Here is a 25,935-nt window from a genome sequence, read left to right as displayed (position 1 = left end):
ATTGTAATATTTCTTTTAATCTATCTTCCAACACTGGAATCAACATCTAATGAGATGCACCATACAAAATCGGTACTGAAAAGAGAAAAGTGAATGTGCGCAAAGGAAAAATTTTCAGATAGAGAGATATTGAAGTAAAACTCAACACATACAAGTCAGTTAGCTGATGAAAAATAGCAAACAAGAAAAATGATCCCAAAGCGTAAAATTCCATTTCATTTTTATTATGAAAAGAGATTATGTAAATGTCTTGCAAACTGTCAGCGCAGCGTCACTGCAGCGTCAACGGTAACGCCGGTGCACGGTGCACGGCGGTAATTTGCTGGCACACCAACTGTTTCAACAGTAACTGGTGGATATTAGTGGTTGGATAGAGATGGAAATAAGAGAGAAAAGCAATGCAAAATCATGTGCAAAAAAAATGTGCAGGAAAATAAGCGTTGAAATGTAGAAAAAGTTTCCTTTCATTATCACAAGCCACACATATTTTTCAACAACTTCCACACCACTATTGACTACAACATAACCAGCGTCGCTCATTCATTCAACCATTCCGTTAATTTTCTGCAACTATTCGCCGAACTGAGACGCGACGCCGGAATAATATTGCGACTAAGCACCGACCACGCAACAAACAAATCTCTGTGTAACCACTAGCGACAACCAATGTCAAATAAACAAACAAACAAACATTGTCACAATTACTGCACCAGACCAGTTGGTGGTTGTGGTGTGGTGGTCGCCTAACGTCACCATCATTATTATCGCCACCGTTCTGTCGCCATGCTTCGCACATTTACGTTTTTATTTCAAATGTTTTTTGAACGCATTTTTATGTTTAAAATTTAATGCTATAAAGTGTTTAGTTTCCTCCTTTTAGAAATTTGAATTGCACATAATCGTTTAAAAGACAGTTTTCAAATTCTAAAATACACTTTCATCAACTAAAATTATACTAAAATTTATTACTTTTCAATTTTCTTGCAAAAATAAATATTTTTCTATTTAATTTTTTTTTTATTATTACAAACTCAATTAACTAACACCAATAAATACAGCAAATGCATGAAAATTGCAACCACATAAAGTGAAAATCTTACATAAAATTTTCACCTTCCGCCAAATGACTGGCTATTCAATAACACGTTACATTGTCAACGTCTGCGAGCTGCTTGCACTTTTTAATTTTCATTCATACACCCCACACACAGTTTCACTACACATTTAGTGCTGCAATTATATTTAATGCACCCACACACAGAGTGGGTACCTCAAGAGAGACGCCAGTTATGATGATACTCCTTTTCATTACAACGTTGCCATGCAATGCTTCGTTGATTTTCAACATAAAATACCAGACAATCATTATATGGTATTTTCTTAGTTGCTACTGCGCTATTTTTTGTGTTTCACTTTTCCGTTGAAATTTAATTACTGCAAAAGTAAAGAAAAGATAGCTATGGAGTTTCATAGTTGTACGAAATTATGTCATGACAAAGGCTTTGTAGCAGCGCGGTTGGTTACCTATGTGTTTATTATTTTTAATTTAATATTATTTTTTTATTTTTTATTTTATTTTAATTTTCTTGTAATACAAATTGAGCACACACACTGCTTATATGCTGTACACATTTATTGCCACTCAACATAGCATTGTCACCATGATTTCCAACTCAGAGCTAACTTCGATTTGATGAACCCATCATATCTGTCTGGTATAATCTCTGCTTTGCCATAAAATATACATACACCACACTCAATTTACTTTCAACGTCAGACGATTTATTTATTTATTTTTTATATTTTCTCATCCAGCACACACCTTTTATACGCTATTATTGTGTTTGTATTATTCTCCACTTTCTTTCTTCTTATTTTTTGGTAATCAAAATTAATTTGATTTAATTTGTAAAATTTTAAGGTCTTTGCTATCATCAAGGTTTCATCGTTTTATATTTTTAACCTTTTATTATTGTTGTTTATTAAATTACAACCAACCTGTGTTCCTTCAACTTTGACTAATTATGTACTTCGTATTATCTATCTATCTTGCATGTGTGAGTGGAATATGCCGAAATATGTAAGTTTTGTCAATTGCCAAAAAAAGCGACTTTCACGCTTCGCTCATCAACATTTTTCGAACATATTTCGAGGTTAATGATAGTCAATTTGACATTGGACTACACATATTCGGCGCTAACTTAATTATGCCGAGTCGTATTTGGTGTTGATCAAATAAATACAAATGCGATATGTTAGCCGAAAGAGCCGTTTTTCAAATTTCATTTTATCGTTTTTTAAATTTTATTATGAAGTTACGTTGCGTCAACGTTGTTACGTTGTTCAAGCAAGCAAATTAGTTCAAGTGAATTAATTTTAAAACTATTTAATTTATAATCATATATGAATTCACATCAATTAATTAATTATGAAATAATTTAATTCAATCTAGTTTAATTTTGATTCATCTGTTTTATATATTTTTTTCAAATTTTCAAATAATTTTCCCATATATTATTTCTATCATTAACTATTTTCGAAAAAAGAAATATTTTTAAAATTTTAAACCCTGCATATATCACTATAAAATGCGCTGTTCAATATTAGAACAACCATAAAATCTATATGTAGCACACCACAACAACTACTACCTACTTATTTTAATGCACACATATAAATATTTTTTTTATTATTTGATTACGTTTTTTTTTAGTTTTTAGTTGCATTTCGCCACTTAATGATTTTGCATTTTTTTTTTAATTTTGCAAAGCAGCCGCTATTCACCTTCAGATTTAACAATTAACTTAAATGCTACTTCATTAACGTATGAGTGGCGATAATTACATAATAGAACATAATTTTCGTGTGCTCACGCCATGAAAGTGCTCTTTAACTAAAAATAGATTATAAATTCAATAGATTTCAATAATCATAAAAAATATGAAAGCAATTTTAAATAAATTAAGTATAAAAAAAAGTTGCCTTAACACATGAAACAACAACAGTGAATACAAATTGCGAAGGTTTTTCAATGTAATGAGTATGTTTGGTTGTTTGCGGAGTGGTTCTTGGCCAGTTTTTGCCAATTTTAATTTGTAATTTTCTTATTTTTTATATATTTTTTTTTATTATTTTTATTATTTTTTTTTATTTAACTTTTTTAATTTACTTTTTTTTATTTAAAATTATACTTTTAATTGACAAAAAATGCTCGCAAAGTCGTTATAAACTGCTAAAAATAGCTGAGTAAAATTTTTTCAACAATTTTATTACTAATCACCAAATCTACCACACAAAAAAAACTAAATAAAACATCAAAAACAAGTCAAAACGTTTAATGTGTTGCTTAGTATTGCCAAATTAACGCGTAAACACATTTTGCATTTCCTTAATTAAAATTGCGTATACGCCACGGTGCACTCATGTCCTGAGATTGGTATGCAGTTTTATTATATATCTACTTGTTTTTATAATTTTTTGTTGTTGTTCTCTAACCAATCATCAGCAATGCATACCACTTTCTAGCCGCCTGCATTCAACAACATATTCGTCCATCTCTGCTCATCACCTCAGAGCGCTCACATGATTTATACTTTCCGGCAGCCACCACCACCACTATCCTCACAACGGCATGCGAAACTTATTCAAATCAACGTTCGTTTGCCGTCCACCAGTGTCTGCCGGTTTCATTAAGCCTGTTGGGTTGATTTTTTTTATATATTCTTGTTTTTGTCATTTATTCCCCTTCGTGCTCTCAATATTTTTCTGATTTCTGATTTTTTATCCATATTTGCCGCAAATTGACCGCTCTTCAGCGTTTCTTTTATTATTTTTTTTTACCATATCTCCCTCTCTGTGTATTTGTTGTGCTTTACACGCACGTGTTAATTGTGTATTTCTTATTTTTTTATTTTTTGTCTTTTTGCTTTTACTATGTGTGTCTATTTTTGGCTATACATTGGTTGTTGCTATACTGCTGACCTTAATTTTGAAATATCATTTAGACAATCATCGTTTGGTGCATTTAACACTTGTTTAAATGCGAATTCCGCGAATGTTATTGTTGTTTGTACATATGTATGTTTGCAGATGTGGAAAGGTGTGTATAAAACTGTTGCTGAAGTGTGTTGTATATACATACATTTATTTGTATTTATTTTTTGCATATTTCTATAGTTAGACAAATATAAAAATTTTGTGCGGAAATATTTTGGCGCTGGGAAAATTAAACAGAAGCAACCTTGAATTTCAAATATATTTATTTCAATTTCATTTAAAGTGCATATTCGATAATTATAAGTCTATCTTAATCGATAATTGTTTACTAATGTGGTATTTGGTTAATTAATTTCTTGCTTAAACTTTTTAAATCACTTTAGCTTAAGTTTTATAATTTTTATTTTTATTAATATTTTGATTTTAATTTTTTGTTTTTTATTTTTATAATTTTATTTATTATTATTATTTTTTAATTTTTATTTTTTGCTTTTGTTTATAATTTTTATTATTATTTTTTATTTAATTTTTTATTTAATTTTTTTTTTGATTTTTGTTATTGTTTTTTACTATTATATTTTACTTTTTGATTTTTATTATTTTTAAATTTAGTTTTTTAATTTTTTTTATTATCATTTTTTAATTTTATTATTATGTATTACTTTCCGCCGTCTACCACTACTCAACTGTTGTTTTTTTTCATACAATCACCATACACACTCACCTAATAGCCCAAAAAAAAAAAATCCCCGTACTCATCCGCAATTGTTGTTAATCAACTACAGCATCTTTTTAACTTATTGTCTTATTTCATCATTGTTATTGTTGTTGTTGTGTTATTTGAGTAATATGAATGAAGTCTTCTCACATCACATGCGTACACAATGCATCACTGAGTTCATATACTTTTACTTCAACGAAACGTGACTTCATACATACATATGTATACCGGTTTGCATATGCGCTAGCTTCAGCTGCGACGCCACCGTCGCATAAGTCAATGTTTGCAGCGCTCAACATTGATGTCAATGACTTTATTTTGCTAAATGTCACAGCGGTGGCAGCTCCGGCGACTCCATTGTGGGATGAGCTTCAATTCAAGTATTGCTTTTGCAGGGATTTGCTTAAATTTTCCCTTCTTTTTTCGGCATTTTTTTCTTGCTGATTCGGCGCTTCGATTTAGTGTTTAATTTATTTGTGGTTTCTTTTGGTTTTAGCTGATGAAATTTATTTATGTCTCAAGTAGATTTCAGTACTTGCATTTTACTAGTAGCGGCGACGCGTTTAAATTCAAAGAAAATATATATTTATAATAACAACAAAAAGGTATATATAGCTGTGCCTAAACAAATGTTCGGTCGTAAATTTGTTTTTTTACATCGTTGCTTTTTCTGATAAATTGCTCACTAAAACATTTATTGCCAGTTCGAACTTTCAAATCAAAGTTCATTAATGGAAGAAATCGTATTAACCGCGAAGGGTGTAATAAAGTGAAAAGCGAAATAGGCCGGTTTGGGCATAATTGATTAGATACCGGTTTGATATAATGGATTTACATTTTGTGTGAACAATATTTTTTTCCTATAAAATCTAAAAAAAATATTTTTTCTTAAGATATCAAAAAAAAAAAATTACAAAGATATAAAATATTTTTTTCCCAAATTACGTAATAAAATTAATAAAATAGCAAAAGGCTATAAATTTCAATCAGCTAACATTGCTTACGTATTTCATCTGTTAATAATAATAAAGAGCTTATTAAGCTTAGAGCAAATTTCAAAATTGTCTATTGACAAAACGTGCCACTTCATTAGTTAAATAGACGACATCGAACTTTACAAATGCTTGTCAAACATTATTGATTATTTTGCTAAACAAACTTTACACAACACAAACAGTAATTATTTAATTAATAATGTGCGGTAGAAAGTTCAATGAGGGGCGAACTAAAATGCGAACAAAAATAAAAAAATCACAAAGTTAGTGAACCCAATCCGCTAACGGGCTTATAATATGTACATAGAAGAATACAGTAAATTTAGCATTTTTAAATGATAGAACCAAAAAGAAAGCTACAAAGCTACTTGATTTTTTAATGCCTAATTTTTTATTTAATTTTTTTTTAATTTAAATTTTTTTTAGTTCTAATTATTTTTTTATTGACTATATTTTTTTTTACTTTAAATTTTTTATTTTATTTTTGTAATTTTTATTTTAATTTTTTTTTGTATTTTTTTTTTTAATTCTTTTTTAATATTAATTTTTTTATAGAGCGATATTAATTTTTCAATTTGTTATTTTGCTTTCGATATAAATCTTGCTAGTATGACGTCACTCGAATATTTATAACTAAAATATGATAAAATTAGCTCAATATAATATGACGGTATTATATGTTGATATTTTAATATATGACCTCTTTTATTCGTTTCGGAATGGGTTCATAAAAATATTTGACGACATAATTAACGATTTTAGCTGTTGCCATTGTTGTTGTTAAATTTTAAATTAAATAGTTTTGGAGAAATATTATCGAGTTTTAGCCTTATTCAGCGTGTCCCATCGGGTCCTTTTCGGACTTCTTGACGTTTATCAAAAAAATAGATTCTTATCGAGCAACAATTATTTGGCCTTCATAAGCCTGCCGAAGTATAGCGCTATTAATAATTTCATCAGCTTGGGAAAGTAATGAAGGAAACCGCAATATGCTGCTTATCGTCTTTGGATTAAGCTCAACAAGTATGAGGTATGTTCAAAAAATAACGGGAATTTTCGTTTTTTGAAATAATCTCCATTCGATATTATGCACTTCTACCAGTTCTTGTTCAAATCGGGGAAACATTTCTCAAACTCGATGTTTGGGATAGTCTTGGGCTCTTTCAAAGTCAGTACTGAATAAAACCGAAAATTTGATCGTACTTCAGAAGCATGTATATAAATGTAACAAAAAAATTCAATTCTTCAAACCCGCGAAATAAAAAAATATCAAATTCCCGTTATTTTTTGAACACAACTTGTATATGTGTGTAGCTCTATTAATAATTTCATCAGCTTGGGAAAGTAAAAAAGAAAACCGCAATGTGTTGCTTTACTTCAGCTCAAAAGTACATAAATATTCAATTTTTTCACTATTTTAAGTTATTTTACTTTTTGCATTAATTTTTGCGGTCGCTTATTGCCTCTATATCCACATAAATACATATGTTTGTATATGTGTATATGTGCGCAAGTGAAATATATATCGTGATAACAATGACTTATCAGCAAATAGGCAGCCAGCCAAGCAAGCACAGGCAGACAGTCAGTTTGTCTGTTTGTCAGTCAATCAGTTCATCCAGCCCATCCAGTTGTTGGCTGACAACAATTGGTGTGATTTTAATTTCATTATAGGTGATTACTGTGCGGTGAGACTTTTTTCAACGCACCTTATCGCTGTAGGCAACACGTTTATTTGTTTTTGTTTTTGTTTTAAATGATATTCGAAAGCGCCAACGTTGACAAAAGCAGACAAATAAAAAAAGAAATGAAAAGAGAGAAAAATAAAAAAGACAGCTTAAAAAATAAATACCTGCAATTGATATGAAATGCCATGAATTTATAGAAGCAACTCACGTAGTGGCCAAGACAGCAGGCAGATAAAAAAACAACAGCAACAACAAAAACAATCAATGTAATGTAGAGCGTAAAGTGTGCTGCTGCCAGTTGTTGTTGTTTTTGCTGCTGCGCTGACTGTCATTGTTTCGGTAATATCAACACATTCGCTAGCCAAGTGGCAGTCATTCAGTCACTCGATTGCATTGCATATTGCTGCTAAATTGTTGTTGTTGTTTTTTGTATTTTTATTATTGCTTTTGCCATGTCCGTTTGTCTTTTTTATTTGCTTACCCCTGCTCTTATTTGCCGCTATCAAAACAGCTGCTGTCGCATGTCAATTGCAGTGATGTGTCAATTGCCAGGCAACAAGTCACACACACAAACACACAAATGCACTCATTTGTACTCACCACCACACCCACTACGACCGCTGCGACATGTTGAATAAATATAATTTATTTATTTACTTGTTTTTTTTCTGTCGGTTTTATAAGCAGTCACCACAATCGCAGACAAGTCGAAAAGCTATTGAATGCAATGATATTTGTGCGCTGACATGTTGCTGACATAAAGCTGCATGCAGCACGCACTCGGCGGCTCTTTTACAATATTATATGATGTGTGCTGTGGGCATGTGTATAATGCAGGTGAAGTGAAAGAAATTTTGTGAAATTAGTTTAAAATAGGAAATTAATAATGCAAATAGTAGAATGCCATTCAGCGGGTTAAAGGCTGTGTGTTTGCTTATGAAATGAGTGAAATTGTTTTATATGCCGTTGTGTGCGCACACATTTTTTTCCAATGAAAGCATTTAATTAAAATGGCAAATTATTTTTTGTTTTTGTAGAAAATTCAAATTTTGTTTTAGCTGTGCATATCATATTAGCTGTTTTATTATTCAAAGAAATATATATATGTTTGAATGTACATATGTGTTTATTAGCGAATTTAATTGGTGGATAAAAATAATGAAAATATTGGAACACTTACTAGTTTTGAAATAATTATTAAAATGTCTTGACGTCTTTTTTCAAATACATATCAGAGTTAGATTAGCTAACTGTTGTAAGTTTTTGTTTTTGTAACGATAAATCGCGTCAGTGACTCTCAGTGGCGTTGTCGTATATACAAGTTCCGACCGCAGTAAAATTTCTTCTTATTACTCACAATGAAGTTATATTTTTGGAAAAAAAAAAATTGTTTGTGACTAATGTCAAGAAGAGAGATCGAATTGAACTTAAAGAAGTGTAAAGAAGGTTATGATCTTATTGAATTTTGAAAAAATATTGCCATATGGTTAGAAATTGTTACTAAAATTTCATACTGGGTTAAGTTATAGCTTTAAAAATACTGATTTGATTATTTCCTGTAAAAAAATTAATATTTATTTAAAAAATATTATAATTTTTTTTGAAAAATTACTATTTTTTAAATTAGTATAATTTTTTTTAATTATAATTTGAATTTTTTTTATAAAAAATATTTTTTTGTAAAAAATTTATATTATATATAAAAATATTATAATTTTTTTTGAAAAAGTACTATTTTTTTTAAATTATTATAATTTTTTTAATTATAATTTACATTTTTTTTTTGAAAAATTTATATTTTTTTTTGTGAAAAAATGTTTTTATTCGTTTATTTAATATTAGTTTTTGTATTTGAAAATTTTAATTTTTCGAAAATTTTAATTTTTTGAAAATTTTATAATTTGAGTTTTAAACACTTGTATTCACGCTACACCCATTTTACATGTGTCTTTGTTAGAGATATTATTTTATTTACATATTTCTATTTATTTTTTATAATAATTGTTAACTGCAAATTAAATTACTTCCTAAACAACAAAATTCCCTTGGCAAAAATTACTTCAAATTCGTAGAAAATCTCCAACTGCCAGTGAAGTATGCGCACTTAATTCGATGAGTTTCACTCGAGCGTTAAAATAATTATTAAAACAAGCGAAACAACCGCAACAACACCAAAAACAGCTATTAGCAACAACTAAATAGTTTGCAGATAATTTAATTAGAATGTACATTCAGAATTTGTGTCAACACACACAGATTGTTCTTGGCGTCCATGCTCTGTGGCCCAGACTGTCGACACACTTAGTAGCGCACACACCTACACAAAATCAACGAAAAGACGATGGATGACAGCGAAAGCTCAGAGCGTAGATAGCGCAGAGCATGAGTCTATGAGAGTAGGTGGGGTACCACCGCGTACTATTCTATATTATAATGGGTGTGTGTGTGCTGCTGACGCATTTCACAGCTGTTCGATAATAATGCTTGAACTGATTGTACAAATGTACTTACATACAAATACAATATATATTTTATTAAATAACGGCAAGTAAGAGCAGAAAACAATAAATATATGTGTACAAATGTATGCAACAACAAATCAATTTCCTGCTAATGGTACAAATGAAATCACAAGCATAGTAAAAACTATTAGAAACTCTTTGCAAAACAACACAACACAGCCAGACACATGCATATTAACATACATATAAAACTCAGTAAAAAAATAAATAATACAATAAAAACTCACTATTCAATAACAAAGTACATGGCAACTTTGAAATGAAATTTGTGCCGAGTTTTATTGAACTCACGTTTTCCAGCCGAGTGTGACTGTGTGTATTTATGTGTGCGGCGCGGCTCTAATACCAAAGTCAAAAGCAAATGTGCGGTGTGGTGGTGGTGCGGTGTTGAGTGCGTTCACTAAAGGTTCGCATGTTCAACTACAAAAACAATAAATATAAATAAATTGAGTATCGACAAAACGTATGCATGCAAGTTATTTTCTCACATCACAAAAAAAAAAATAATAAGAAATACTACAACTGTTGTTTGCTGCTGCTGCTGCTGTTGACGTCTTCACCTCACGCTTCTCATTCACCCACGAACAAAACACAACACATCTGTGTATTTACACCTCTCTTTCAGTAAGCCGCTTATACGGCACACGTGTTGCATTGACGTACATATATACGTAGGAACAACTGTCAACAGAATTGCATGAAAAACAATTAGACGCCAATGGCAATGTGTGAAATGCACGATTTATTTCAACTTTTAAGGTAATTACATGTGTTTTACGAGGGGAAATAACTATGGGCTCACATATGCATGACTACGTACGTACATGTTGTTTCATAACTAATATATGTTTACCGTAAAAAAATATTTCATCTTTCTATAAGTGCGGTGTACAAGCTGTGAGTGGTGATACCCAGAATATGAATCAGTTAAATGAGCGTGCTTTAAAAACAGCCTTGTTAAAGGTATTATAAGAATTTTTGGATTCATTCAATAAATAAGGTGTCAAGGTTGTAGAGATTGTAATACGGTTCTAGAGATTACAATAAGGTGTTGAATAAAAGGTTTGTTTGAGAATCAATCTTAAATTCTTCCATTTTGAATAGTTGCATTTCCGTAAATAGAATATATACACTGAAATTTAGAGTTTGGCTGAAACTGCTTTATACTTAGAAATCGCACTGTTCCAAAAGCTTATATGATGTGTGTTAAAAAATAGCGTGAATTTACGTTTTTTGAGAAAAATATTTATTAATTCGTCTCAATTAATGTTGTCACCTTCAAAATAGTTTCCATATTCTTTTGGAATCTCCGTTGAGAGGCTTTACTCCAAATTACAAATCAACTATGTATGTCGCAACCTTCAACAAATTATGTGTTCTAACATAATCTAACTCATGCAAACTAACTTTCTTCTCATTTTCGCAAAAATACACATTATCAGTTTTTTCCATTTCGTTACAATGTTTTCCGCTCAATGAAAACATTCACATAACGCTGCAACACGTGTTCTCTGCGGAAAAATGCATCAGCTGCACAGACAAATTAGCACAATTCCGCGTTTGTGCATTTGTAACTATTTTCCTGCCCTCCACCATAGTTTTTGCACTTAAACGAGTGACAACATACAGACATACACTCATATATACATACATTTGTACATATTTACAGATGTGTATGAGCTTGTGCGATTGCAACAAAGTACTTGTAAATATGTTAATAGATGCATTTCTATATACACTATCAGCTGAGCAATGCTAGCAATAATTGTCTGCTTGCTCGATTGTCCGTACATATGTACGGATGTGTGTCGTAACGTTGGGGCAGCACGTTTTAAATTGGTAATGGGGCACGTTTTACATTTGCAATTATAAACAATAGAATACTACTACTTGTTGGTTTTGTTTGTGTGGTGGAAATCAAAATCGCACGCTGATGTGCGCTTGCTACTCGCTTTTCCACTTTCCATTTAAAATGCAAATTTATTGTACTCTACTAATCAAGCGTTACATTAAGTAATCTTTTAGGGTAATCTATATTTTTAATTACTGTATTAATTAGTATAAATTTTTAATTGCAGCAGCAAATATTGCGACAATTAATTATACAAAACTACGTATTACAGAAAGCAATCTACTTTTGCATACTTACATATTTAATAATTATCGACTTTCGATAACATTTGCACTGCTCAACACAATATTCACAATATTTAAATTCGTTAGTTTGATTATTTGAATTTTTGTTAGCACATTTTAATTTATGCCTTTAAATGATTGTGCAAAAAAATACAAAACCAAATATAATGCTTATTGTGCGCGTAGTCGGCACAATCTAGATAAGCAGATGCTAAACGTGCACGCATTTCTTGCTCTTGCGGCGTTAAGTGAGTGAATAGTAAGCAATTAAAATGAGCTCAAAAGCGGCATACTAATACACGCGGTCATACGATATGGCAGACAAATTGCGAAATAAATTAAATTACAAAGCAAACTTAATAGGGTGCCTTTCAATGCTGTTTTTGATATTTATTTAGCTGAGAATGTCCGCAGGCTTACGAATAAAGAAAAAACGGCACAACAAAGCGACTTTGCCAAGAAACGTAGTTAATTAATTGCGCTGGTTGCGCTTAACAAGAAAGTTTGCAAGGAATTTATATTAAAAATAAATATATTAAAAAATAAAATGAACCGACTATTAAAGTTTAAATCGCATGCCAAATACAATTAATTTTGCTGTGCTGAATTGTAAAGTAATCTCGTTCAAAAGTTAACTTAAAGTTTGCGAAACATATACATAAATTATTAAAAAAACAGCAACGACAACAAGCGCAAATGATAAAAATTCAATAGCTTCTAGCTTTATGTGTACGGCCAATGGCCTGATGTATTTACGGGATAAGAAAATTGGGTAGAAAATGGTGTTTATGTTGTTTACTATGTGCCGAAAGTAATCTAAAGAAATAATTTCAAAGCATGACTACAATTTTTGAGCAAATTTTTGCTGTTGTTGTTATATTCCTGTTTTACATTTTTTATTACGATTTCCACTCACAACTACAGATGGTTAACGGCATTAACAAAAGGCCATTAACCAACGCGACCTATCGGCCAATGCCCACTAGTCGACCAATACATATTCCACGTCATGCCATGCTATGCTATGCTACGGCATGCCATTACAGTGAGTGGACAATGAATAAAATCGAAAAAGCGAACAGGCAACGTGTAGATATTTGGTGTGCAATTAAATGGCCATGGCATAGCAAATCGGATTACGGATGCCAACAAAAAGCAACGGTTTTCGTGAAGTTGGGCTGTAAGCGCGCTGGTGAAACTGTCCATTGGAGCGAGTACATGCTGTTCACTTGTTGATGCTTGGTGGTGATTTTGTACAAATATACAAGAAAAAAATTAAAAAAATAATTCAACAGCCAACGGATAAGTTGTGTTATGGTATGGATTGGATATAGCTGCATGAAGTGCTTTTAAGCTTAATTTTTTCGGTTTTTTATACATGTAATCGATCATTTTGACAGGAGTCACCTTTGGAAAATTTTATAATTTCTGTGTTGATATTTGTTTTTTGTTTTAGAAATTAAAAAAAGCCTCTTAAAAAGACCTCACTGGCGTGTTGCTCACAAAGTAAAAAAAAAGTAAATATTTCATTAATACAAAAATAATATAAAATTGAAAAAATCGTTGCAGCAACAATTGTGTTTGCGTTGCTATGCATTCGTATTACACAAATGTGTTAAAGAACAGGTTACTCCTGGTCAAGTAGTAGCTACAAAAACAAAATTATTGATGTAGAAATCATAGCAACAGCTGGTTAAGCCGGCTGCTTGGCGCACGAACTTTCCAAAATGCTACTACACACCAACGGTCGGAGTCGGAGTCAGAATCAGCGAAAATCACAAAACCAGATGCCAAAAGCAAATAGACAAAAAAATAAGAAAAAAACAACACACAATCACACCGCACAGACTGTAGTATAAAACAGAGGTTGAAAGGTTGCTTCGGTAGATGAAGCAAATGAGGACGAGGGGAAAAACCAGCAACAACGGCAAGTAACCTGAGCAACAGTCGCCGTATGTCCGTAAAGCAGAAGTGAATGTTTTGGCTACCGGCAAGACAGGCTGTTTGTCGCTACGACTAGCCCCGCTGTGTTGCTTGTCGTAGAGTTACAGCTGCTGCTGTTGCTGCTCTAACTCGTTCACTACAAACGCAGCAGACACGCGCCCGCTCAAGGTCGTACGTTTCTTGTGAAAGCCAACTGTCTTTGGTTTGTTGGCTGGCTTGCTGGTTGGTTGGTTGCCTGACGTGGTTTGCTTGCCACCAAACGTTGGTGAGCGAACGGCGGAAGTGTGACGTGCGGTTCGAATTAATAACTGACGTACTCTACATGTTCGTTTGTTTGTTTATACATATGTACGTATGTATGTTGCAAACAGGTCTACAGCCGTGTGTGTACAATGTGTAAAACCGGAACAGGCGAAACTGTTAAAAATGTTGTATAGAAGTGGTTTTCAAGACTCCTGCTCTGATTTCATTATAATAACTTTCTTTTTATTGCTTTTATTTCATATCTATTTTTTGCCACTTGAATGTAGAGTAATAGTCTACAAGAAAGCCATATCGACACGTGTTTGCCAGTTAGAAGTGGTATGACAAAAACAGCTATCACAAATCGATCGATGGCGAAATAATAAAAATAGCATAAGAAGAAAGAAGTAGTTTTTATCTTTGCATGCGACACACTCGTAAATAAGTATTTGATTAAAATTGCAAATTTTATTCAGAGACACGTTTTCGTTATGATATGACCTAATATTGATGCACATATATTATTAAGAAACTGCGAATAATAGTGAATAATAGTGTTTATAATATGCATATTAATTTCAAATTTAGTATATTAAAATAATATAAATGTAACTAATCGAACATGTAAACTCATTCTAAATGCATTCAAATGCAATCGATAACTAATAACGTTCGATAACTTCTGTTCACTTACATCCTCCATGTAAATTTCAAGAACATTTAAATATTTTTGTGTCGGTTAAATTGTTTAAAATTTAAATGCATTGTATGACAAGTAATCGGAAATGTATTGAATATAATTTAAATTAAGAGTGTTGCCATATAACCTGTACAACAATAAATTATATATTCAATTAATACATTTGAATTCTCACGAAATGTTATTGATGCAGCAATTACTATCGGAAATGCTATAAATATTTTACCAATTAACTAAATACTTACTTTACTGTTTGTGAACGCGTATTTTAAATAGCTAAATTAATTAAAATTCTTAAACTCAAAAAACAAAAGAAAGAAAATATTTATGCGATCGAGCAAAGGTATGAGCTTATTTAAAAGATGCACCACCAATAGCAAGCAAAATAATAAGTAATCAACTTTTCATACCAACGCAGCGTATGCTGCGAAATGCACTGAAGCGTGCCTCTTACATGGGACATGTTTTCCACTATCAACAACAAAATTACTTGAAGTTGTTGTGTACTTGAATGAGGTAGCGGCGGCGACGTCTTTCTTGTCAACAATATTGCTTGGACGCTGATTGCTCTTGCCATTGTTCGCATTTGCCAATTGAGGTGGGTGGTGCAGGGTGTAAGGGGTGTGTGGCAGCAAGGCAACAATGGTTGAAAACAAAGTCGTCGAGAAATCATTGGGCAATCTAAAAGCGCCGGCGACTTGACTTGCTAATGAATTGTTGTTGAAAGGGGTGTACGTACGAGGGTGTGTGTGGTGTGGTGAGGTTTGAGCTGCCAAAATAAAACAAAAATGAAATCGTATCGCTGCTATCTCTGTTGCTGGTGTGTGATTTGCGCGTATGCACGCATCGCATACACATCTGGTTATTTTAAAGACACTTCCAAGTGTTTGTGCCTTCCTGGCGTTACATTCCGATGCGTTGAATTTATATGAGATCACATACATACATATATACTATGTATTGTATTTATATGCATATGCACATAATTGTGCCTACGTTAATGGCCCCGAACCGGACCAGTTTACGAGCGCGGCGCAAAGTGCACACACAGCCGTGAAACTGAAAATGTGAATGTGCGCAAGCAACGTTGACGATGACGATGACGTTGGAGTTGGAAGTTGGTATCGCGGACGTGGACGCGGACGCGAACGCTGACTCTGACGTTAACCCCAGCGAACCAACACATTCGCTGATTTAATGCTGTAAGATAGCTGTTTTTAATTTGATGTTTTTTATTTTTTTGGATTACTTTTTTTTTGATTTCGTTACTTTAACAATATACTGCTGCTCTTTGAGTGTGGCGACCAAAACAAAAGTGCAATAATTTTTCGGCCTTGAGATGACTTGGCTTTTAATAACTAACCAAAGCGCTGACGAATGAACAAATGGAAAATTTGAAGCTATAAAAAGCTTATACATATGTATGTATGTATGTACATAATTTCAGCAGCTGACAGCGACACAGCTAGATGCAAAGATTAATGAATAGTTGGTGTAAAAGCTTGATACTTTGATTGCTCTGTTTGTGCTATGAAAGCCAGACTTTTGTTGAGTGATGTGCTGTGTTACGATGCCTGGTTGGCATAATGTGGTGTGTGTGCGGGTTTTCTTAGTAATTTTATGATTATAAATTTAGAAATTAACTTTTTTATTAACCGTTATTCAGTGCGTTAAAGAAATATAAAAAAGCTGTATTGTGGAATTTTTCGTGATTTTTGTTTATAACAAAAAAAGAAAATTATTAAAGTAAAGTTCGTGTGTGTAAACCAATGTGTACATATGTATGTATATAAAATTAATAATAATTATAATAAAGTAATAATAAATTAATATATTCTAAATCTAAAAAGTTTGAATATTGGTTCCGGAACCACTTGCAGATTTTTCAAATGAACTCTGGTTTATAAAAGCTTCAATTCAGAAATCGAAAACAAACAAGTTATTGTGATTTTAATGCCTCAGTTATGCATAAATCATATATGAATGCATTATAGTTACATTGTGTCATTTTATTACATTATTTAACTCGATAATTATTTGCAATAGTGCCATAAATTTCATTACACTTGCTTATCGTGTGAATAGTGTGTAGTCTGTTATCAGTTAATTATACAAGTTGAGAAATTTACATACTTGCAATACTGTAGTGTTTATAGTTTCAACATACTCTATACTAACCTTATATCATAAGGAAATGTTGTGTTTTAAAAATAATTTTATGTTGCAATTTTAATATAAATATAAATTATATTCAAACATAATTCGTATATGAGTAATTTCTGTGCAACAATAATTTGCTTCGTGGAAACAAAAAATATATCGGTTATTTTGTGGTGAATTATTTGGTTAACCAGTAATATACATATAAATAATAATATAAAATTAATAAAAAATTTAAAATGTTAAAAATATAACATTAAAATCGTTAAACCTTAAATATTTTTTTAAATTAAATAAAGAAATATTTCTATCTACATATATGTATGTATGTTCGTTGGTTCATAAGCGCCAAAATCAACAATCACAAACATACATAAGTACAAGCAACTACTATCACATTAATGCAGTTTTATTTTTGTGTGCTGTTCTTTATTTCGCGATTTTTCGTTGTGGTTTTATTGTTATTACAATATTGCATTACACTTCCATTACAAAAGTCTTTTTATGCATTTAACAGTTTGTTGGTATTTTTTTTTTGTTTTTGGTGATTTTTCCATTCACTATTTTTTTTTGTTTCTTTTGTTGTTATTGCTTGCTATGTTATGGTTATTTTCGGTTAACCGTGTGCTTGCAATATTTGAGGTGTGTTTTTGCACAGTGCTGCCTTTCGGTGTTGCATAATTTATGCCACACCAGGAAACCTGTCGTCGCGGCGAAAATGCACTCGAGATTTTTTCCGACTAAATTACCATTATTCATTTATTGCAGCAATAAGTAGTTTGGTTTTTGTTTTTTATACATATTGTATGTAGCGATTTGTGTGGGGTTAATAAAAGCTTTGATTAGTAATACAGTTATGGTATATGTATTTACGTGAAAAACCCGGAGATACTTTTTTTCATGATTAAATGTGTATATTTTTAGGTTACACCGTTAAAATAATTGGGAAAGAATTGTGATGAATGGTTTTTTAGGTTATAAATATTTTGAAACAATTGGCAATGCTATTTTCATAAATTATTGTTGTTGTAACCGTATAAATATTTTTTAGAGTGCTGTTGATAGAACTTGTACCTCTTATAATGATTCGGGTCCGTTGCAATTACTTAGAACTCACGGTCGTGGAGTCATAGTCATATTTGTATATGATTAATATCCTTGAAATTCTATATGTTATTCTGTTATGAATACATATTCGTGTAATTATTATGTATTTTATATTAAGAAAATTTTATGTTAAGAAAAGTATCCACATTTTAGCGTATTTTATTTTATTATTATTATTATTCTATACCTTTGCGAGTTTATTTCTAACGTAACTTTATTTTTTCTTCCTCTCTTTCCAGTAAGTTCCGGTGTGCCTCATACAGTTTATAAGGGAAACCACAGAAAATACACAAAAGAATGTTTATTGATTTACGATCGAAAAACCGGTGGTATTACATTCGAGAAATTAAATCATAATATTCAAGTGAAAAAGACGAGGTAAGTGCGAAAAACAACAATTGTCAAAATATACAAACTAACATATATTCTTTATAACCTCAATTCATAGTTTGAGAAAAGGAAAATCTTTAGAAGAATTATATAGAATTAAGTAATAATATAAATTTTTCATAACCTAACTTTTAAACATTGTTAATCAAAATGATCAACAAAGTGGAAAATTTTTACTATTATATTAAAGATTTTAAATTAAATAATTTGAATAATTATTGAAATTCGAATTTCGAGAATTGTAATTTCCAAAATTCTTCCGCAAAAAACTTTAACATAAATATTATTAATTATTACTATTTATTTCAAAATTATATATTTCCAATATAAATATTATTATTATTCATTTTACTATTATTATAAATTTGAAATTAAAAAATTAGCAAACAAAAATTTAATTGCTTTTGTTATATTTTTATTTTATTTGAAACAATTTCTGTATTAAGATTTTTTCATTAATATTTTTCGGTTATTTTAACTTTAATAATCATATTTTTATTTTTATTATCAAAATATACAAATTAAAAAATTATTATTAAAACATATTTTTTAGAATTCCAATTTACTAAATCAATTTTTTAATTCTTTTCCAGGAGTGAGATGACAAACAAACCAAGTGCGATAGCTGCCAGCGTGAATGTAGCACCGCAGCAAAAACTAGAGAATAGTACGATGCGCATCACATCGAAGACGAAAGTGTCGACAGGGAGTCGTCGAAATAATATAAGTGAGTACAAGCAATATTATTATTATAAAGTAACTAATTTTAAACATTTTCTAACAATTTCCTCTTTCAATTTCTTGCAGTTGATTTTAAGCCAAGAAACTCGCCATCCGCATCCGCATCGCCGTCTGCACCGCCATCCATACACAAAAGTCCACAGTCAGCGCCGGCGTGAGTATTACACAATTTTGTCGCTTTTAATTGTTGTTGTGCAATTTATTTGCTAAATTTATTATTTATATATTTTTTTTAAATAATTTTTTTTTTTATATTTTTTACAGCTGGAACGCAAATAATACACAAGCCACGCTGCCCAGCATTCCAATGATCTTCGATGACGATGATGGCACATTCGGACTGACCGCGGCCGCCGCCGCCACTGGCAATAGTCATATGCACGGTGGCAGTGGCGGTGATACGGCGAATATGTCTTCATCATCTTCTGCGTCGAGTCATAACAATTCAGCTCACGATTATCACATGCAAATGCAACAGCAACAACATCAACCTGCGCCGACCAAACAGTCAAAGCAATCGCATCGCAACAATCAGAAACGGCAAAACAATTTGAACGCTGCGGCGGCGACGTCGGCCACAAATGCGTCAGCACAGAGTCATGGCAAACAGACGAAACACAATCGTATGGAACAACGAAGTATGTTTTTTGCATTTTTTCTTTAATTTATCTTTTTGATTAGTTTTGAAATTATTTTTTAATTTAATTTTTTTTAATATAGTTTATGTTTTAAAATATTTTTTAATACTTGTTTTAATTTTTCCAAATGTTAATTTTTGTTTATTCTTTTGAAAATTACAATTTTTTATTTTTGGTTTTTTTATTTCCAATTATTATTTTATTTTTTTATTTTAATTTTTGATTTTATATTTATTTTATACTATTTTTTGAATAATTTTTTTTCAATATTCGAAATGTAAATATTTAATTGTTTCGTTTTTTTTTTTCAAAATTAAAATTTATTGTATTTTAGTTTTCCCAAAATTTTTAATTTTTCATTAATAATTTTCTAAATTTATAAATTTTATATTTTTTAATTTTTCTAAATATTTAATAATTTCATAGATATAAAAATATATAAATAATTTTTGAATTTTAAATTTTTCAAATATAAATTTTTCGATTGAAATTTTTTTCTGAAAATTAAAATTTATTTTATTTTTTCAAAAGTTCTAATTTTTCTAAATATTTAATAATTTCATAGATTTAAAAATATTTTTTGAATTTAAATTTTTTTTTTTTCAATTTTTGATTTTTTTTAATTAAAAAGTAATTTATTTTATTTTAATTTTTTTTTTTTACAAAATTTTTAAATTCTAAATTAATTTTTTTCTATATTATTTTTCATTTTAGCTGCCTCGCCACAAAACTTTACACACCAACAACAGCATAGGCATAATCCTTACCAACAACAACAGCAACCCAACAACAATCGCATGTACGCCACAAACTCAACGTCCTCAATGCATATGTCGAATGGCGGTGGTGCTGGTGGCTATCACAACAACAGCAACAACATGTCCATGGGCAATCAAATGTTGCAACAACAACATCATCAGACACAACAACAACAACACCACAATATGCCAGGCATGTCATCGCCACACGATAGCGATGCCGCAATGGCTAGTGCGGCGGCGCAACTCGAACAGGTGAGTTTTGTGATTTTCGAAATTTATGAAATTAATAATAATTGCAATCATCTTGTTTTGGTTTTTTTTGCAGCAAATACGCGGTCTTAGCTCCTCCAGTTCGAGTTCTAGCTCAGATTCGAGCGGCAGCGATTGTGGCAGTGACTCAGGCAGCGATAGTAGTGATGAAGAAGATGGTGCTGGTAATCATCATCCTCAGCAGCAGCATCACCATCATCAGCAACAACAACAACAACAGCCACATGCGCAACATCAAATGCATCAATTGCCAAATTTGATGTCAGCGCTGCCGCCAATGAATGCTGCGGCACAGCCACAACAACAACAACACTACAATCGCAATGCGCCTTCATCTGGTTATGCGTCTAATAATAGCCACAACAACAACAATGGTGCATTTACAAGTGATTTGCTGCAAAACGATCTGCAATTATCATCGAACTCATCCGATGAAGATGATTAGTAATAGTGGAATATATATACATATATTTATATATTATAGATTTACACACACACACACACGCGCTACATACAAGAAAAAAAAATACACAAGCAACAATATAGTAACAACAAAAACATACGTAGACATATATTTGTTTGCTAATATTATGAAAGTTTTTTTTTTGTTTTTGCTTTTAATTGCTTGCATACACGTATGTATGTATTTTAAGCGGATTTATATATATTTTAGTTATGCATTCTATTCTACTTTAGGCAACTAATTTTTTGTTTAGGCGTTTCTTTTTTAAATTAATAATAATATTACTATATATATATATATATATGTATATATGTATATATATACTTTTAAACTGAAATTCAAGTTTGCACGCAACGCTTGCAAAACTGTGCATATATACTCTCCGCTCTTATTTTTTTATTCTATATGAAACTGAAAATGCTGAATTTATTTGCAATTGTAATATAAACATAACTCTTGTACTCTTAGCAACATGTTGCTAGAGTATACAAATGTTGCGGCATCACAAAGTTGCTTGGTTATTGATTTAAATAATTAAAAAGCAGTGCGCATATAGCTACTAGAGGGCGAAGGGGAGTGTTGAGGAAGTGTTAATTTAATACTAGTAAAATTTAAAGTGAAAATAACTTAGCAAAGCAAACACTGCACACTACATACATATATGCATGTTTGTAATAGGTCTAAAAAACAAGACAACACAAACAAGGCAAACACTGTGTTGCAGCATAAATATTGTAGAAACCCGCAGCAGAAATGAAATTAAGTTGTACAAAAGCGTTAGAAAAACAATGTTAAAATGAAAATAAAATAATAGCAACAACAACAATTTAGTAAAATAATGTAACACAAACGAATGAAAATGCCAATTTGTATATAGTATATAAAACAAAAACAAAAAATTTAATAATATTTTCGCTCATTTAAATTTATACAAAATAAGTTTAGTTACACAAACAACAACAAAAAAAAAACAAATGTTTTGTGCGCATGCGCCATGTGAAACATTTAAATAAGTCCAAAATAAACGTAAACATAGCAGTAAAAAGCTAATATGCAATCAGTAACTGTGCAGGTTTAAGAGATTTATAAATACGAAAACACAAAATACTGGCAAAAATAGGGGTAATTTAGTGGTTAGACAAAAGCTGTACATGATGGGAAATTAACATGTGCATTTAAATGATCTACATACTTAAATTGTAAAACAAAGGAAATTTAAAGAAAAAAATAATGTGAAAGAGATTTTGTAAAGTGCAAGCAATTTTGTTATTTATTAATGCAACTTTATGAATTGCAACAATTATTATAAAATTACGAATTTTCAATATTTTTGTTATGGAAATACATAAATAGTTTTTGTTAGAAAAAAGCAATATAAATTAATTTTTAACAAAGATGGCAAAGAAGTGATTTTTTTAATTTAAATTTTAAATTTTTTTATTATTAATTTTATTACTTTCTTTAATTTTTGTTTTATTTTTTGCTATTTTTATAGAAAAAAATATAAATTCATTTTCAACAAAAAGGTCTTAGGATAGATCTTTTTAAATTATTTTTTTTAGAAAATTCACTTAACATAACAAAAAAATGTCTTAGAAGTTATTTTTTAAATTTTAATTTTAATTTTTTTTTTTTTTTGGTTTAGAAAAAATCACATTTTGTAGCATTATAAATTAATTTCCAAGAAGTGATATTTTTTAAATATTAATTGATTAATTTAAAAAAAATCAAATTCGAAGCAGTTTAAATTCATTTCTAACAAAAAAAGAGCTCTAAGAAGTAATTTTTTTTTAATTTGATATTTTTTTAAGAAAATATTTTCCTTTAAAATTAACTATTTTTTTTTGCAAATAAATAACAATTTTCTAATGAAATATTGAAAATTCGAAATTTTTAGTATAATATGAAATTACATAAATTAAGCGCGAAAAATTTTTGTGTATTTTATTATTTTTACAGTTATTTGTTTTCGCATATAAATATTTTTTTTTTATTTTTATTTATTAAATGAAATGTTTTATATTTTTTAAATTAAAATAAATTATTATTTGAATTAAATTACATTTCAAATATACTCAAACAATTTGCAAAAAAGCAGCAATTTGAAAAAGAAATAATAATAATAGAATATGCAAAATATTTTTTTTTTATCAAATTTAGTTATGGAAGATTAAATGCGCTTTGGAAAAAAAACTGGTTAGTGGCTCAAAGGAAATTAGAATGCGTTAAAAAAACGTTACATAATTACAGAAATAGTAAAATATTTTGTTACAACAACAACAATAAGCTGAAAAAATGTTTTCCGAACTTTTTTCTTATTTAAATTTAAATTTGTTATAAAAAAATCGAAACTTAAAAAAAATCATTTTAAGTAAATTCAAAGCTGTCAAAGCAAAGTAACAAAAGGACTGTCAAACTTTTATTTTTTTTTGTTGTAAAAAAAAATATAATATTTTTCAATCATTTTTGTTGAATGCTGGTGAGTTGACTCACGGAAAATAAATCGCGGTGCGTAGAATCGACTACTTGGAGCCTTACTTTGCCTGCCTGAAAGCAGCAGTTAAAAATTTGAAATTTACTTAACACCAAAATTTTGGGTTTGAAACTCATTGACAATTTAGTTTTTAGTTTTTTAGCAGAGCTTGCCAGCAGTAGGGCACTTATAAAATAAATGTTAAAGAATTCTGACAAACTAAATTTGAATTTGAAATTAAAAAAAAAAAAAAACAATATTACAAAAACAACAATAATTTATTTCTAGAAAAAAATCTAAATTTTAATTATGTTTTATTCGCGCTTAATTTATAATTTATTGGTTTATATGTATAACTCATTATTTCATAGCTCATTTAACAGCAACAAGAAATAGCAATACACAACAGTGAACATGCATATACACACACATTTATATATATACAAGCATAAATGCATACAAAATGTCTAAAAAAATGTTGCCATTTCAACTGAAGAGAGGTTGTAAAATAAAATAAAATAAAAATAGTTTAAAGCAACAACGCTGTTACATTTAAACACAACAAAAATGCTATAAAAAAAAAGAAATTGTAAAAATATTTATATAATTTGCATTAAATTGCAGCAAACATGTGAAAAAACAAAAATTGATACATACATACATGCACTCTTCTACAATAATATTAAAAAGACTGTTGTTTATTTATACCCTTTGCTTTGTCGTCTTAGCCAATTTATCCAATTCAATTTCAATTTAATTTTTCATACACACGCTTTCCCGCTTATGTCTCCCTTTGCCAGCCAACTTAAAAAGCCATGTCTACGAAAGAATAGCAAATAATGTACTTCCCTCACGTATATATGAAATCCTCAGCTCGACTTGTTATAATTTTATGTACTATTATTATTAAATTTTAATTTAAATTTCATAAAAAATTTTACTAACTTAATATTAGCGTTAATTATATATACATTTATGTGCATTGCTTATAATTAATTGCTTTTAATCATTATTATTATTATTTTGTAATTTGTTACAATAAACGCATAAAGACATTATTTGTTTTGTTACATAATTTTTTTAAGTAGCGCAAAAATATATTATTAATGAATTTATTTTAAAGTGAAATAATTATACACATATAAAATTTATTGCAATTGATCAATTGTTATTATTGCTGATAATATTTTTATGTCTGCCACGCTACAGTCCTTAGTTTAATTATTATTATTGAATTGATTATTAATTTAAATATGAAAAATACTATTAAAACAGAAATTTAATAAATATGCGTAGTGTATATAAATGTGAATTTTTACATTTATATATTTACTGCAATATATATGAGCATAAAAAGAGTTTTGTTTTATTTCATTTCTTTATTGTCAATATTTTATATATAATTATTTATACAATTTTTTTAATATAATTACTATTAAAAATAAATGATTGTTATTAAAAATATTTTTAGTAAATCTACAAATTAGTCTATATATTTTTATAAAAGTGCTAACTTAATTTTAAATTTTGGTTATTTCTATTTTTCATTATTTTTTTAAATTATGTATTTTTATTTTAATATTTTCCATTTTTTATGTATATAAATATACAAAAGTTTTGAAATTTTTAGTTTAATTTATTTTTTTACCTTTTGTGTTAATTGTTAAAATTTTTGATTGTTTGATATTTATACAAATTTTTTTTACATACAAAATATTAAAATATTTAATTTGTTAGTATTAAAGAAGAATTAAGTGTTAAAGATATATTTTTTTTTAATAAGAAGAAATTCATTATTAGTTTTAAAGAGCAAACAAATTTAATTTTAATGATAGTATCGAAAATTTAAATTTTTTTCTATGTTTGAAAATATAAATAATTTTTTTTATATCAGATTTAATAACATATTATTGTTATTTACATATTAGGTCTACAACTTTGCTTCCGCCGTTTTCCAATAGATGTCTCTAGGGTCAAGCACTGGTCG

At 29.6% G+C, this 25,935-nt stretch overlaps 1 protein-coding gene across 3 annotated transcripts in view; it reads left to right on the top strand.

Moving 5' to 3' along the window:
* Eaf_1 (ell-associated factor Eaf) overlaps positions 1-24,535 on the top strand; it is a 32,407-nt gene extending 7,872 nt beyond the window's left edge. For all 3 annotated transcript variants that reach the window (XM_011191483.3, XM_011191484.3, XM_011191486.3), the window contains exons 4-9: positions 18,452-18,590; positions 19,196-19,329; positions 19,410-19,497; positions 19,608-19,981; positions 20,696-20,994; positions 21,068-24,535. In XM_011191483.3, coding sequence (XP_011189785.1) covers positions 18,452-18,590; positions 19,196-19,329; positions 19,410-19,497; positions 19,608-19,981; positions 20,696-20,994; positions 21,068-21,457 — 1,424 coding nt within the window. In that variant the 3' untranslated portion in view covers positions 21,458-24,535. The remainder of the gene's footprint in view (positions 1-18,451; positions 18,591-19,195; positions 19,330-19,409; positions 19,498-19,607; positions 19,982-20,695; positions 20,995-21,067) is intronic.
* The last annotated feature ends 1,400 nt before the right edge of the window (positions 24,536-25,935 follow it).

Source organism: Zeugodacus cucurbitae, chromosome 6, assembly GCF_028554725.1.
Source record: "Zeugodacus cucurbitae isolate PBARC_wt_2022May chromosome 6, idZeuCucr1.2, whole genome shotgun sequence".
In the NCBI taxonomy this organism is placed as follows: domain Eukaryota; kingdom Metazoa; phylum Arthropoda; class Insecta; order Diptera; family Tephritidae; genus Zeugodacus; species Zeugodacus cucurbitae.
The sequence above is the reverse complement of the archived record's forward strand: the minus strand, read 5'-3'. Positions and strand labels throughout refer to the sequence as shown.